The sequence below is a fragment of the Poecilia reticulata genome, unplaced genomic scaffold, assembly GCF_000633615.1.
Source record: "Poecilia reticulata strain Guanapo unplaced genomic scaffold, Guppy_female_1.0+MT scaffold_539, whole genome shotgun sequence".
Lineage (NCBI taxonomy): Eukaryota > Metazoa > Chordata > Actinopteri > Cyprinodontiformes > Poeciliidae > Poecilia > Poecilia reticulata.
In genome coordinates, this window is record NW_007615296.1 from 1 (window position 1) to 12,309 (window position 12,309).

At 40.4% G+C, this 12,309-nt stretch overlaps 2 protein-coding genes across 2 annotated transcripts; one reads left to right on the forward strand and one right to left on the reverse strand.

Moving 5' to 3' along the window:
- Positions 1-215: 215 nt before the first annotated feature.
- mto1 (mitochondrial tRNA translation optimization 1) lies at positions 216-6,552 on the forward strand (the record flags this gene model as incomplete). Its single annotated transcript, XM_008403384.1, has 9 exons — positions 216-575; positions 668-780; positions 2,089-2,279; positions 3,155-3,285; positions 4,065-4,269; positions 4,771-4,939; positions 5,025-5,134; positions 5,832-5,989; positions 6,077-6,552. Coding segments are annotated over 9 exons (1,602 nt in total), but the record flags the coding sequence as incomplete, so codon positions are not given.
- On the reverse strand, positions 6,425-12,030 carry LOC103461065 (tectonic-3). Its single transcript, XM_017303573.1, has 10 exons — positions 11,944-12,030; positions 11,492-11,604; positions 11,282-11,320; positions 11,102-11,176; positions 10,911-11,030; positions 9,952-10,062; positions 9,771-9,874; positions 8,489-8,636; positions 7,475-7,609; positions 6,425-6,951 (listed from the first exon to the last, which is right to left on the reverse strand). Exons 2-10 carry the CDS (start codon positions 11,567-11,569, stop codon positions 6,697-6,699), a joined length of 1,065 nt encoding a protein of 354 aa, XP_017159062.1. The 5' UTR covers positions 11,570-11,604; positions 11,944-12,030; the 3' UTR covers positions 6,425-6,696.
- Positions 12,031-12,309: the final 279 nt, after the last annotated feature.

Genomic DNA, 12,309 nt, shown 5'->3' on the forward strand with positions numbered 1-12,309 from the left:
ACTGACTGACTGACTGACTGACTGACTGACTGACTGACTGACTGACTGACTGACTGACTGACTGACTGACTGACTGACTGACTGACTGACTGACTTACTTACTTACTTACTTAATGAATGTTGAAAATATGTTGGATCCCTTTAACATAAATTTGTTTTAAAATCTAGACTAACTTTGTTCTCTAACATATAAATTGTCAGTGGTATAATATCAGGTCAGATTATGTCACCATGGCAACAGATTTCATCACCATGGTTTCTTAATCCGTCCATCAGCCAATGGCAGCCAGCCAATCTCCGCCTCCTCCGTGGTTCTGACCACCGGTACCTTCCTGTCCGGCTCGCTCTTCGTGGGCCGGACCTCGTCCCCCGGAGGCCGGATCGGAGACGCCCCGTCGAGTTCTGGCCTGACCCAAACGCTGAGGGACCGGCTGGGTCTGAGGGTGGGCAGGCTGAGGACCGGAACCCCACCCAGACTTTTAAAAGACTCAGTGGACCTTTCCCTGGCTAAGGTCCACCCGCCGGACCGCCAGCCGACGCCATTCAGCTTCATGAACACTCACACCCGCTGCAAGGTCCAGTCCGGGATTGGTTCTGACTCTGTTGTGTCCATCAGCACATTTTCATCATAATTACTGCAGATGCTTTTATTTTGAAACTTCTGTAGCCGGAGGAGCAGCTGCCGTGTTACCTGACCTACACGACTCCAGGTGTAGAGCAAGTGGTGAGGGAGAGTCTCCACCTGAACTGCCACATCCAGCAGGACGCCAAAGGACCCAGGTAGATGAAGAGTTCACCAAAAAAGTATTTACACCCCCAAGTGTCACTCTGACCAGCATTATGTGGCCACCACTGTTTTTCCATTCATCAATAACTCGTTGTACATCATCATGTTTATTTATCCTTCCTTCTTTGCTTCCTTCTTTTCCTTTTTTACTTTGTTTTCTTCTCCCCTTGCTTCCTTATTCCTTTATTTTTCTTTCCATCTTTTCCTTAGTTTTATTCCTTCCTTCCTTTTTCCCTTCTATCCTTCCTTTGTTCATTTCCTTCTTTGCTTTTTCCTTCCATTTTCCCTTCCTCCTTTCTTTTCATCATTCCTTCTATTTCTTCCTTTCTTCTTCAATTCTTTCTGTAAATAACCCCAAATTTAGCTCCTCATTTGTTGTATTCCCTTTTAGCACTTATTGCATTTGCTTCATTTTATTTTGTATAATATATGACGAACCTCCAGTTTTTGATTTAATGCTTTTATTTTGATAAGGGAGCTTTCGTTGTTTATATTGTGGAACGGCAGCAGAGCATAGTATTGAATTAGAGTTGATATTTTTAGTAGTGAACGTTATTTTTAGTTGATATGTTACATTAGTGGGGCTGCACAGTGGCACAGTTGGTAGAGCTGTTGCCTTGCAGCACGAAGGCTCTGGGTTCGATTCCCGGCCCCRSTCYYTCTGCATGGAGTTTGCATGTTCTCCCTGTGCATGCGTGGGCTTTCTCCGGGTACTCTGGTTTCCTCCCACAGTCCAAAAACATCACTGTTAGGTTAATTGGCCTTTCCAAATTGCCCCTAGGTGTGAGTGTGTGTGTGCATGGTTGTGTGTCTCTGTGTTGCCCTGCGACAGACTGGCGACCTGTCCAGGGTGTACCCCACCTCTCGCCCGGAACGTCAGCTGGAGATGGGCACCAGCAACCCTCCCGACCCCACCAAGGGACAAGGGTGAAAGAAAATGGATGGATGGATGGATGTTACGTTAGTAAAAGCGTGTTTTTGTAGCTTACGTTGTTTTTTTGTGTGTGTGTTTGAGCTACGGCTCTTACGGTGAAACTCAGGGTTTATCCCAATAAATAAACCTCACTGTTCATCAGTAAAGCCAGAATCCTTCACAATCCCGCTACTTTCCTTTAACTCCTTTCCTTCTTCCTTCCTTCCCTGTGTATTTGGAGTTATGTGTAGCTCCAGTTTTCTCCCACCCACCTTCTGAAAGCCTCTCTGCTCCAGCGTTAAGCTGTCAGCCTCTTCAGCCTCCTGCTGTTTTTTGATCCAGTTGAACTGAAGCAGAAACATTTAATCTCTGTGTTTTTCTCTTTCAGATATTGCCCCTCCATTGAGTCCAGGGTGTTGCGCTTTCCAGGAAGAAGTCACCAGGTGTGGCTGGAGCCCGAGGGGTTGACCTCTGACCTCTTGTACCCACAGGGTCTGTCCATGACCATGCCTCCTGACGTGCAGCTGCGCCTCATCAGAGAAATCCCTCCCTTGCAGAGAGCGGAGATCCACACACCAGGTATGCAGAAAACCTGGAAAACCTGACCCAGAGTGGGAAATGGACGCCATCAGTAGATGCGTCTCCATTAAAAATATATGTAAAACTTTGTCAATATTCCACTAAAGTAAAAAAAACACAAAAAAACACGATTTCACAAAAAAGTCTTCAGTGATTCCATGAAAAAGGAACACAATTAAAATCAAACGTGTACGGAGGAGGATTAGGACCACTGACTTTAAAGACAGAAACACAGAATCGCAGAAGACTAAAGTCAGAATTCGGAGAAAAAAAGTCAAAATTCTGCGATTAAGTTAAAATTTTGAGATTAAAGTCAAAATTCTGAGGGGAAAAAATGTCAGAATTCTGAAAATAAAGTTAGAATTCTTAGATTAGCCAGAGAATATTCTGAGATTATTGTCTGAATTCTGGAAATTTAAATCAAAATTCTGTGTTTAAAGTTAGATTTCAGAGAAAAATGTCTAAATTTTGAGATTAAAGTTAGAATTATTTTTAGTGGCCCTTATCCTTCTCAATACATATGAATAAGTTTGTTCACAGTTAAATCATTTTTAAAAAACCTGCTGCGCCATCAGCCTCCTACGACTCCCTGTGATTTCATTCATCATTTCTGCCACTAGTAACATCCGTTTATTGATCACATGACTTGTATGATGCAAAATAAGTGTTTCCATTGCAGTTGTGTGAAATACGCCAATTTCAATACAACGAATAACTTAGACAAAAACCCGTTTTCTTTTTTATCAAAAAATGCTTTTTTAAATTGTCCTTTCATCACACAAATTTATTTTCATAATTCCAATTTTGTTAAATTTTATGGTTAATGCAAACGCACCTGCTTTTTTTCCCACGTACAAACCTCCCGCTCTCTGCAGGGTATGGTGTGCAGTATGACTATGTGTGTCCCACCCAGCTGAGTCCCGCGCTGCAGGTGAAAAACACGCAAGGACTTTTTCTGGCCGGTCAGATCAACGGGACGACGGGTTACGAAGAGGCAGCTGCACAGGTGATTCCTGAAGCTCAAAAGTAACTTAAGGCTTTGAATAGAGCTGCATAATCGTTTTAATTAAATCCCCAGCAAAACCGTCAATGGTTGGAAATTTGGAATTTCCAAGTAACAGTATACCTTGGAAAAATATTCAGAATGTAGCCCCAATTATAACTGCTTGAAATCAGAACAAATATTATTTTAAACTCATAAATGCTAGGAATAGAGATACAAGTTATCGATTGTTATAATTTTGTTCAATTATATCTCCCGCTTTTGTAGCTAGGCTAACCAATAATTTTTGAATGATATTGACTCGCTCCGCCATTAAGAACTGCTGAATGAGCGCTATTAAGGTGATAACATAAGGTCCTTGTCGACGGTTTAAATTCCTAAACAACTTAAAGAGTTTTTCGAGTGCTTATATTTTAAAACAGTAGTATACAGTTCACTTTTCCCATCCCTGACTTTGTTTGGACCGCTCCCGTTCTGGTGTGTCTGTGTGTCTTTAAATCCTGTATCATTCCTGTTGGTGAGCCTCCGCTTCAGGTTCACCAACAGGGCCCTCTGCTGGATGGCGGCCAAACTACAACACTAAAAGAAGGTGGATGTCATTAGCAAATGATCGGATCTAATTTTAATCCAATAAGCCATTATTCGAAAATTAATAGTAAGTCAGTTATCTAGCTAGCATCCAGCCTAGCTAGAGTTAATTAATAATTTTGGGTTTGACCGTAGCGATCAGAGAGGAAGAAAACGGGAAGTGAATCATGTTTCTCCGGTGGTGTTTTGTGCAGGGGCTGTGGGCGGGAGTGAACGCCGCCCGCCGCGCCCTCTCCCAGCCTCCGGCGGCGCTGTCTCGGACAGAGAGCTACATCGGCGTCCTCGTTGATGACCTGGTGAGTCGAGGAGTTACCGAACCGTACCGCATGTTCACCAGCCGGGCGGAGTTTCGTACTTCTCTGAGGCCGGACAACGCTGACCTCCGCCTTACGATGAAAGGTAGCCCTCCGTTTTTTTCATACCAAATCTGATTTTAGTCGATTTTTTCTCTTTTTTTCCTTTTTTTTTCATAAAAGAAATTACAGAAAATATTTACAAAAAGTGAGTTTTTCAATCATCCATTCTGCGAGTTGTATGACGGAGCATTAGGGCCAGGCGATGAGCATTTTGGTTTTTGTAATAATATTATGACTGGCTTATAACTATATTCTTGTAATTTTACAGCTTTATTCCAGTAATATTAAGACTTTATGCTGGTAATATTTTAGCTATTATACAACTTTATCCTAGTAATATGGCTTTATTCAGACAATAAAGTTGTATTGTCGGAGTCAGACTTTATTGCAAGAATAAGTTAATTAAGACTCATTCTGGCAAGTCAAAAGAAAAAAAATCCAGATTTCCCAAAAGTTAAATCTTCAAAAACCAGAAATCTTGACTAATCGATGGAATCGATTTATGGGCAGCTCTGGACAGCGTGTTATTCTGCGTCTCCATCAGGGTTTGAGCTGGGATGCGTCTCGGCTGTGCGCCACCATGAGGCAGTTAGGGTGCGTTGCAGTCTCCAGAATGCAGTAGCCGCCCTCCAGGCTCTCACAATGTCCTCAACCAGCTGGAGGAAGAAGCTGCCGGGAATCGGCATGAGCGAGAACAAGAGCCAGACGCTCAGGTGAGTCCAGTCGGTTGAACCAAAACTACAAAGGTTTCAGTAACATCCCCGGTTTACTTTTGGTTCTGGTTTGTTTTCCTTCCAGCGGGATGGACCTGCTGGAGTACAAGGACGTCTCCTTCGAAATGTTGGCTTCTGTTTTTCCTGAGTGTCTTTCACCGTACATGGAGTTCTCACAAAGACTCAAAATAGAGGGTGAAACCTGACTTCTGACATTCTACGTTACCACGGCGATCTCACTGTAAACCCAAGGACACAGGATTAAGAGTTTTTTGATGGCCTTAATGGCGACACATTTATCTGCATGTTATATTGATATTAAATCACGACTGAGTTAAATAAAATAAAAAATATAAACTACGAGAATAAAGTTGGAATATTGTGAGAATAAAGTCGTATGAAAATAAAGAAGTAACAATACGAGAATAAACGTATAATATTACAAGAAGGAAGTAGTACAGGAAAAGAGTTTAAATAATATGGGAGTAAAGTTGTGGTACTGTAAGAAGTCGGATGAGAAGAAAGTCAAAATTACGAGAATAAAAAGTCACAATATGGGAATAAAGTTATATGAGAATAAAGTTGAATTAATACGAGTAAAGTCTTAGTAATATGGAAATAAAGTCAAAAATAATATGAGAATATGGTTGTATTACAAGAACTAAATCATAATATTACAACTTTATTCTATAAATATAACTTCTCCTAATATTATGACTTTATTCTCATCCTTTCTACTTTATTCTCGTATTATTTCAAGTTTATTCTCGTAATACTAGTGACTTTCTCGTGATTTTATTTTTCTGTAGGTATGGCCCTACTACTCCCTCGTAGGAAATACGTTTCTTGAGTTTCGAACATTTAATAATCTTCACTCCCGTCTGTCACGCAGCCGTGTACAAGCCTCACAACGACCAAAACAGGAGCGAGATCAAGAGGATTCAGAGCGAGGAGAACATGTCTCTGCCGCAGGACATCGACTACCTCACTCTGCCTGTGTCTCTGTCGCAGGAAGTCAGGGAAATCCTCGACAGATTCCGACCGAGCACCGTGAGTCAGAATTTTACTGCCTTTTCTGTAGTTGTGACATAAAGAAGTTCAGTCTTTTCGTAACTTATCGCTGTGTCTGCCGGCTAGCTGGGAGCTGCTACCCGTCTGCAAGGCATGACTCCTGCAGCGATCGCCAATCTCTTCAATTACGTTCACTTTACAAGGAGGCGGGAGAGCAGGAGGAAGCAAGTGGACCTCGAGGAGGAACGAGGAGAGGAGCTGTGCAAAACAAATGCATCTTTACCTCAATAAGAGAGACTGAGAATGTAAAAAAGAATATTTATTCTGGGAAAATAAGAAAAAAATACAAGAGTATTTCATTCAGAAGGAGGAGGAAATATGTAATACAATTCTGACTGGTCGAAATCCAAATAACCAACCAAATGTTCTTAGGTGTTAGTAAATAAAATCATACAACTGTTTCTTTCTCGTTAGAGAATTTGTAAATCTGAATTTTAAGCCCAAAATGTCCCAAATATAATTGGTAGATTTGAGTTTTGAGACTAGATTTGCCTTATTGTGCATAAACAATTTAAACATTTCTGATTCTGAGAAAAAAAAAACTTGAATTCTGAGATTAAAGTCAGACTTTAATCTCAGGGATTAAAGCCTGAATATTTTTCCATTGGTCCTAATCCTCTTCTGTACATTCATTATGTAAAACAGTGTTTTATTTTTGAAAAATAGCTGCACAATTAAAAAAATTTCTATGTTATGTCAAAGTTTATGAGTCCTAACTCTGAGAGCAGCAACAGTGGGAACGCCATTAAACTCCATGTGACCTTCTCGGCGCCGCTGCCGCTCGTATCAAGATGGCCGTCCAGCTCCGCGGCGCCTCTCGTGAAGAAGTCGAACGGAAACCTCCAGTGGGGCTGAGGAACCCCTCTGGGGGCTTCTGGGTAAACGGTGGTTTCTACGAACGTGGCTTTGGCCGTCAGGGTGAGAGGAGATGATAACGGACACTAGAGAGAAGATAAATGCATATAAAATTATCCAAAAAATGTTTTACAGTGTTTTCTACATTAACATATTAGGACCATTGTAGATAAAAAAAAAAAACAAGCACATTTCTGCCGAAAAATTTCAGAAAATTTTAAATTAATCTCAGAAATTTCCTAGGAAACACTTGAAAAATGTTTTACTTTGAAACTGTTGAAAAATTACTAGAAAAAAAAAATTTATTTTGAGATTAAAAAGGAAAATTTCTGACTTCCAAAAGTAAAATTTTTGACTTTAGGAGATTTTAAATTCCAAGTAAGAAAAGTCAGTAATTTCCAATTTTTTTCTAGAAATCTTCTTAGATTAATGTAAACATTTCAAATTTTTTTGCAAATTTTTAGCTTGAAGCTCAGAAATGTCGGGTTTTTTCCTGACATTTCTAAGATGAATCTAAAAATGTTAATTTTTTTGGTGGAAATGTACTTTTTTAATCTGCAATGGCCATAATATGCAGTCGTAGTTTTAAGCATAAGCGAGTTTCTGCACCTGGACGTTTTGACAGCGGAAGAGAAATTTGGCTCCCAGGATGTAGTTCTGAGGAACCTCGATGAATCCCTGACGAGCCCAAATAATTTGGATGGAGAAAGAGAGAGGAAGGCTGCAGCCCGATTCACATGACTCCTGCAGAAAAAGCAGAAAATGTTACAATAATTGTGATACAACAGTAGCCTCACAATGAGTGGAATAAAGATCACCTGAGTTAATCTGAAGTTGATTGATTGATCTCAATCAATATAAATAACACGAAGCTCCTTTATTACTTTGTTTTTATTTGAAAGTCAACTTTGAATGCTAAAGTGATAGCATACTAATGCCACTGCTATCAAACCTATTTAGCATAAAATGCACATTTTTGCTCATTGAATTTGTGAATTTCTGACTGAAATACATTATTTCACACCTCCTTTTATCAATTTGTTACATCAGGATTCGTGTTAATGTGTATTTTAAAACATAACTGAATGATTAAAACGTGTCTTCTAACTACCCCATGCAGTACCTTCACGGCACCACTAGGGGCGCAACAACTAGATAATATTTAGTAAGTATTTAAATACCGACATAAGGGAGGTGGATATTTATTCAGTCATAATTTAAACGGTTATTATTTAATAGAAATCACATTTCATTTTGACATGAAAGCTGTTATTTTGTCATTTTTATTCAAAAAGCCAAATATTTTTATTTATAATTGAATTGTTCAAGCAATATAAAGGATAAATCATTCAAGGGGGTGAATACTTTTTATTTAAAAGCACTGTACGAGACCGAATAACACAAAGTAGTTAGTGAAAGTGAAGTAGAAGGAAAATGACACACGATTCTTTATTTTTTCATTTATCTGAAAAGTGTGGCATAGATTTCTTTCCCAACCAAGTTTACTTGAGCAGTTTGCTCCAGTTTCAGCTACAAGTCTGATGCGTTTTGACTTTCAGCTTTGTCAAGAGGCTGACATTTTTCCCAAATTATTTTCTTAGAAAATACCAAACTGAAGCGTACCTGCGGATCGATCAGACAGTCCTGTATCAGGACTCTCGTCCAGTTCGGCTGGAGGCCCGAGTTCATGGCGATCTTATCGGGAGCAGTGGATCCTCGGAAGATCTCATAAATCTGTGACCGTAGCTCAGTGCAATTCTGAGTTTCAGAACTGGACGGCATAGGAGAGGAAATGAGGATAAATTGGTGTCTGCTAGGCTGCAACTAATGATTATATTGGTAATCAATTAATCAAATATTTTGATGATTAACTGAATATGGAAAATGATGGATTCTGCAGATTTTTTATATTAACCACTTATGCTTTTTATATACAATACTAAAAAATACATGAAAATATGAAAATAAACAATGATTTTTTTTTAAAACAGGAAAATAAACAAGTCAATATAAACTATGCCCCTTGAGGAGTTCAGATTTACTAAAGTAATTCAGTTTATTTTATATTAAATTGTTAAATTAAAAATCTGCAGAATGTGCCATCTTTTAATCCAATTGGCAAAATATTTGATTTACTAACATAATGATTAATAGCAGTCTAGCAGACACCAATTTATCCTAATTCTAACCCTAAATATGTTTACAAAAAAGAAATAAATATAATCTATATTCAATCCAAAGTTCACTGCAACAAAATATACCAGTGGGTCACAAAGATATACCGTATTTTCCGCACCTTCAATGAATGGCCTATTTTAAACCTTTTTCATATAATATAAGGCGGCATAGAAGAGACGCTACTGTGATGGTTGCCACCCGTCCCGTATTGAACGGGGCATGATTTGTTCCGTTCTCTATGTATAATAATAAGGAAGTGGTCCCCGAGTACTTTATATAGTAGTCTGCCCGAGTCGTTGTTTCACTCACGGTGTTGGTGTTGTAATATTGTGCCCAACTGCTTTCTGGGTAACACAGACCAACCCCTTCTCCGTTCGCGCACAGTATGTTGGTGGAGAACGTGGTGCTAAATGACCTGCAGACGACCTGATTATCAGGTCGGTCGGTAGGTAGATAGGTCAGTCAAACTTTATTAACAAACCAGTTTTTTACACAAACTGTATTACACAAACCAGCATGCACCACGCGCTTCTTCTACGGGCGAAAATGAAGTCGGCGGCTGCTTTCCAGTTGCTAGACCTGTTGTGGCTCAATATTGGTCCATATATAAGGCGCACCGGATTATAAGGCACACTGTCGGCTTTTGAGGAAATTGAAGGTTTTTAGGTGCGCGTTATAGTGCGGAAAATACGGTATATTTTTACACTAAGCCCTGGTGTCTGCTCACCTGAATGTGCAGCCACTGATGGTGTTGTGTGTGAAGAGGATGGGCGATAGTCTGCTGGGATCAGAGGAACACCTGCCACCTTCTGAAACGCCAAGTGACTTCAACTAATCCACCGTCAAGGAAGAACGATGCATTTATGCCGATAATAATCAGACTCCAGTTACTTTGTTGTCAAGGATACCGGCTGCATTTCTCCGTCAATAAGCGCCATGACAGCAGATCCCTTTCTCAGTCCAACTGGAGGTGGGTTTGGTTTCACAGGAGTGGGCCTGGGTGTGTACCACTGTAACAGCTTCATAACAGACACCATGAGCTGCATTTTCAGAAACCATAAAATATCCAAGAACTGAAATTACAAAAATAAATCCGCTTAATGGAAACGAGCTAATTTCAAAAAGAACTCATGCTTTTCGATAAAAAGTTTCGCAAAAATTGCAATGAAAACACTTCTTTCGCGACATACGAGTCACGTGATCAACACCGTGACATTACTACTGGCGAAAATGTTGAAGAAGACGACAGGAAGTAGTAGGAAGAGATTGGTTTGCTTTTGTTTTCTGTATTACACTGAACACTATAAACAATATTAGCTAGAATTTCGCCGGTGGACATAAATACAGCACAGAAAAATTCTAATCACAAAATCTAAACTATAATATGTCCATCGTACTAGTGAAAAGTTATCCCCCTCACGTCAAAAGTCCGTCAATTTGAACAAATGTATCCCGCAGAGCCGAGGCTTCTATTGTTTTGGTAGGACGGACAACCGCTCCAAGATGGCCGGCGTATTTCCTGCGTGCAAGCATGCGTGTATCTGTGGAGTTTGCATGTTCTCCCTGTGCATGCGTGGGTTTTCTCCGGGTACTCCGGTTTCCTCCCACAGTCCAAAAACATGACTGTCAGGTTAATTGGCCTCTCCAAATTGCCCCTAGGTGTGAGAGTGTGTGTGCCTGGTTGTTTGTCCTGTGTCTCTCTGTGTTGCCCTGCGACAGACTGGCGACCTGTCCAGGGTGTACCCCGCCTCTCACCCTGAACGTTAGCTTTAGATGGGCACCAGCAATCCTCCCGACCCCATTAAGGGACAAGGGTGTATAGAAAATGGATGGATGGATGAGACAAAGATACTGAGTAAAAACTTACCTGAAATTCTACAGAGTGTGTCTGGAGGACCAGCTGTTCAAGGGGAACGTCAGTCAGGGTGAAGTTGATGGATGTGTTCGTCAACTCTCCTTTGGGTGTGTAGCAAACCAAAAACTGTACCTGCAGGAAACGAGCACAGCTGAGTTTGAAGCTTCAGTTCGGATTAAAAGCACATTTAGGTGCCTCCTCACCGTTTTCACAACATTTAAACAAAAGCCGTTTTGTTTGACAGGTGCAGGCCAGTCTGACAGCGGTATAACAGGGACCTGAAAATAAACAGCCTTATTAATGTACCGCCATCTTTGTTTACACAAAATTATTTTAAAACAACAACAAAAGGTTCTGCCTGAAACTGTCAGGTGTTTCTTTACCAAACGATCTGATCTGATTGTCATGTCAGTTGTTGGAACCTGTAACAATAAAACACAGGCTTCATCAGGCAGCCAAGGCAGCCATTTTGTTTTACAGCTTCTATTTATTTGAATTTTGAATTCAGGTCAAACTCTTAAATTTTATTTTTAAGCCATATCGCCCAGCCCTGGTGTGTATATTTTTAAAAGAGTTCATCTGGACTTGCTGACCGTGATGAGACTCATGTTAAAATAGTAAGAGATGGTGCTGAGATCCGGATCGGTGGTGCAGGACTGAGAGGTCACCATCCGGGTACAGGACAGCGACGTAGATCTCAAAAACTCTGAAGAAAACAAACACAAAAAGCAGTGAGATTAAAAACAAACACAGAAACCTCTGCTTTAAGATATTAGTTTTTAAGTAAGTTTGCAAATACAAAGAAAAAAAAGTGCATTTAAAAAATCTGGTCATCTTTTACTGGTAGAAGCACAGAAACCAAGGTGTTTAACAAAAGACGTCCTCTGATAAAATACCAAGTTTGGTCATATTTGTTTCTCTTTCAAAGTTAATTAAACTCCAAACATAAAAAGCTATCTGGCAGGTTTCCATCTGAGTCTATTTGGGGAAAATCTGCTTCACCGTGAGACTCAGCAGTTTAACTTTTCATGCGGTGTGAACTTACTTGCAGGGTTAAGGTTGAAGCAGAGGGAGGAGGCAGCACCAGGAGCCGGCTGATGGAGGAGGCCTCGCACTGAGAAGTTGGACCAAAACGTCTGGATAAGATCATCAACCTAGAAAAACATTTTCTCTATCAAAAAAGGAAGAGAAACCACATTCCCTGTATTCCCTTTGTGTATTATAGGTATTTACCTGGTGAAAATGTCTGCTGTATGCTGGGGTTGTATATACTTGAGATGTGAAATGGTAGAAATCACCTGGCGCTGGATACTGAGTCACAGGAGGAAGACACAACAGCTCTGCTGCTGCAGGAAGAGACGGTGGCGCTGCTGCTGCTCCTGCAGGAAGAGACGGTGGCGCTGCTGCTGCT

Coding starts and splice junctions, on each gene's coding strand:
- LOC103461065 (XM_017303573.1), bottom strand. CDS start 11,569: ATGGTGACCTCTCAGTCCTGCACCACCGATCCGGATCTCAGCACCATC. Junction 11,031..11,101: donor GTTTAAATGTTGTGAAAACG/GTGAGGAGGCAC, acceptor CGTTTCCTGCAG/GTACAGTTTTTGGTTTGCTA. Junction 8,637..9,770: donor ATCAGTGGCTGCACATTCAG/GTGAGCAGACAC, acceptor TATGCCGTCCAG/TTCTGAAACTCAGAATTGCA.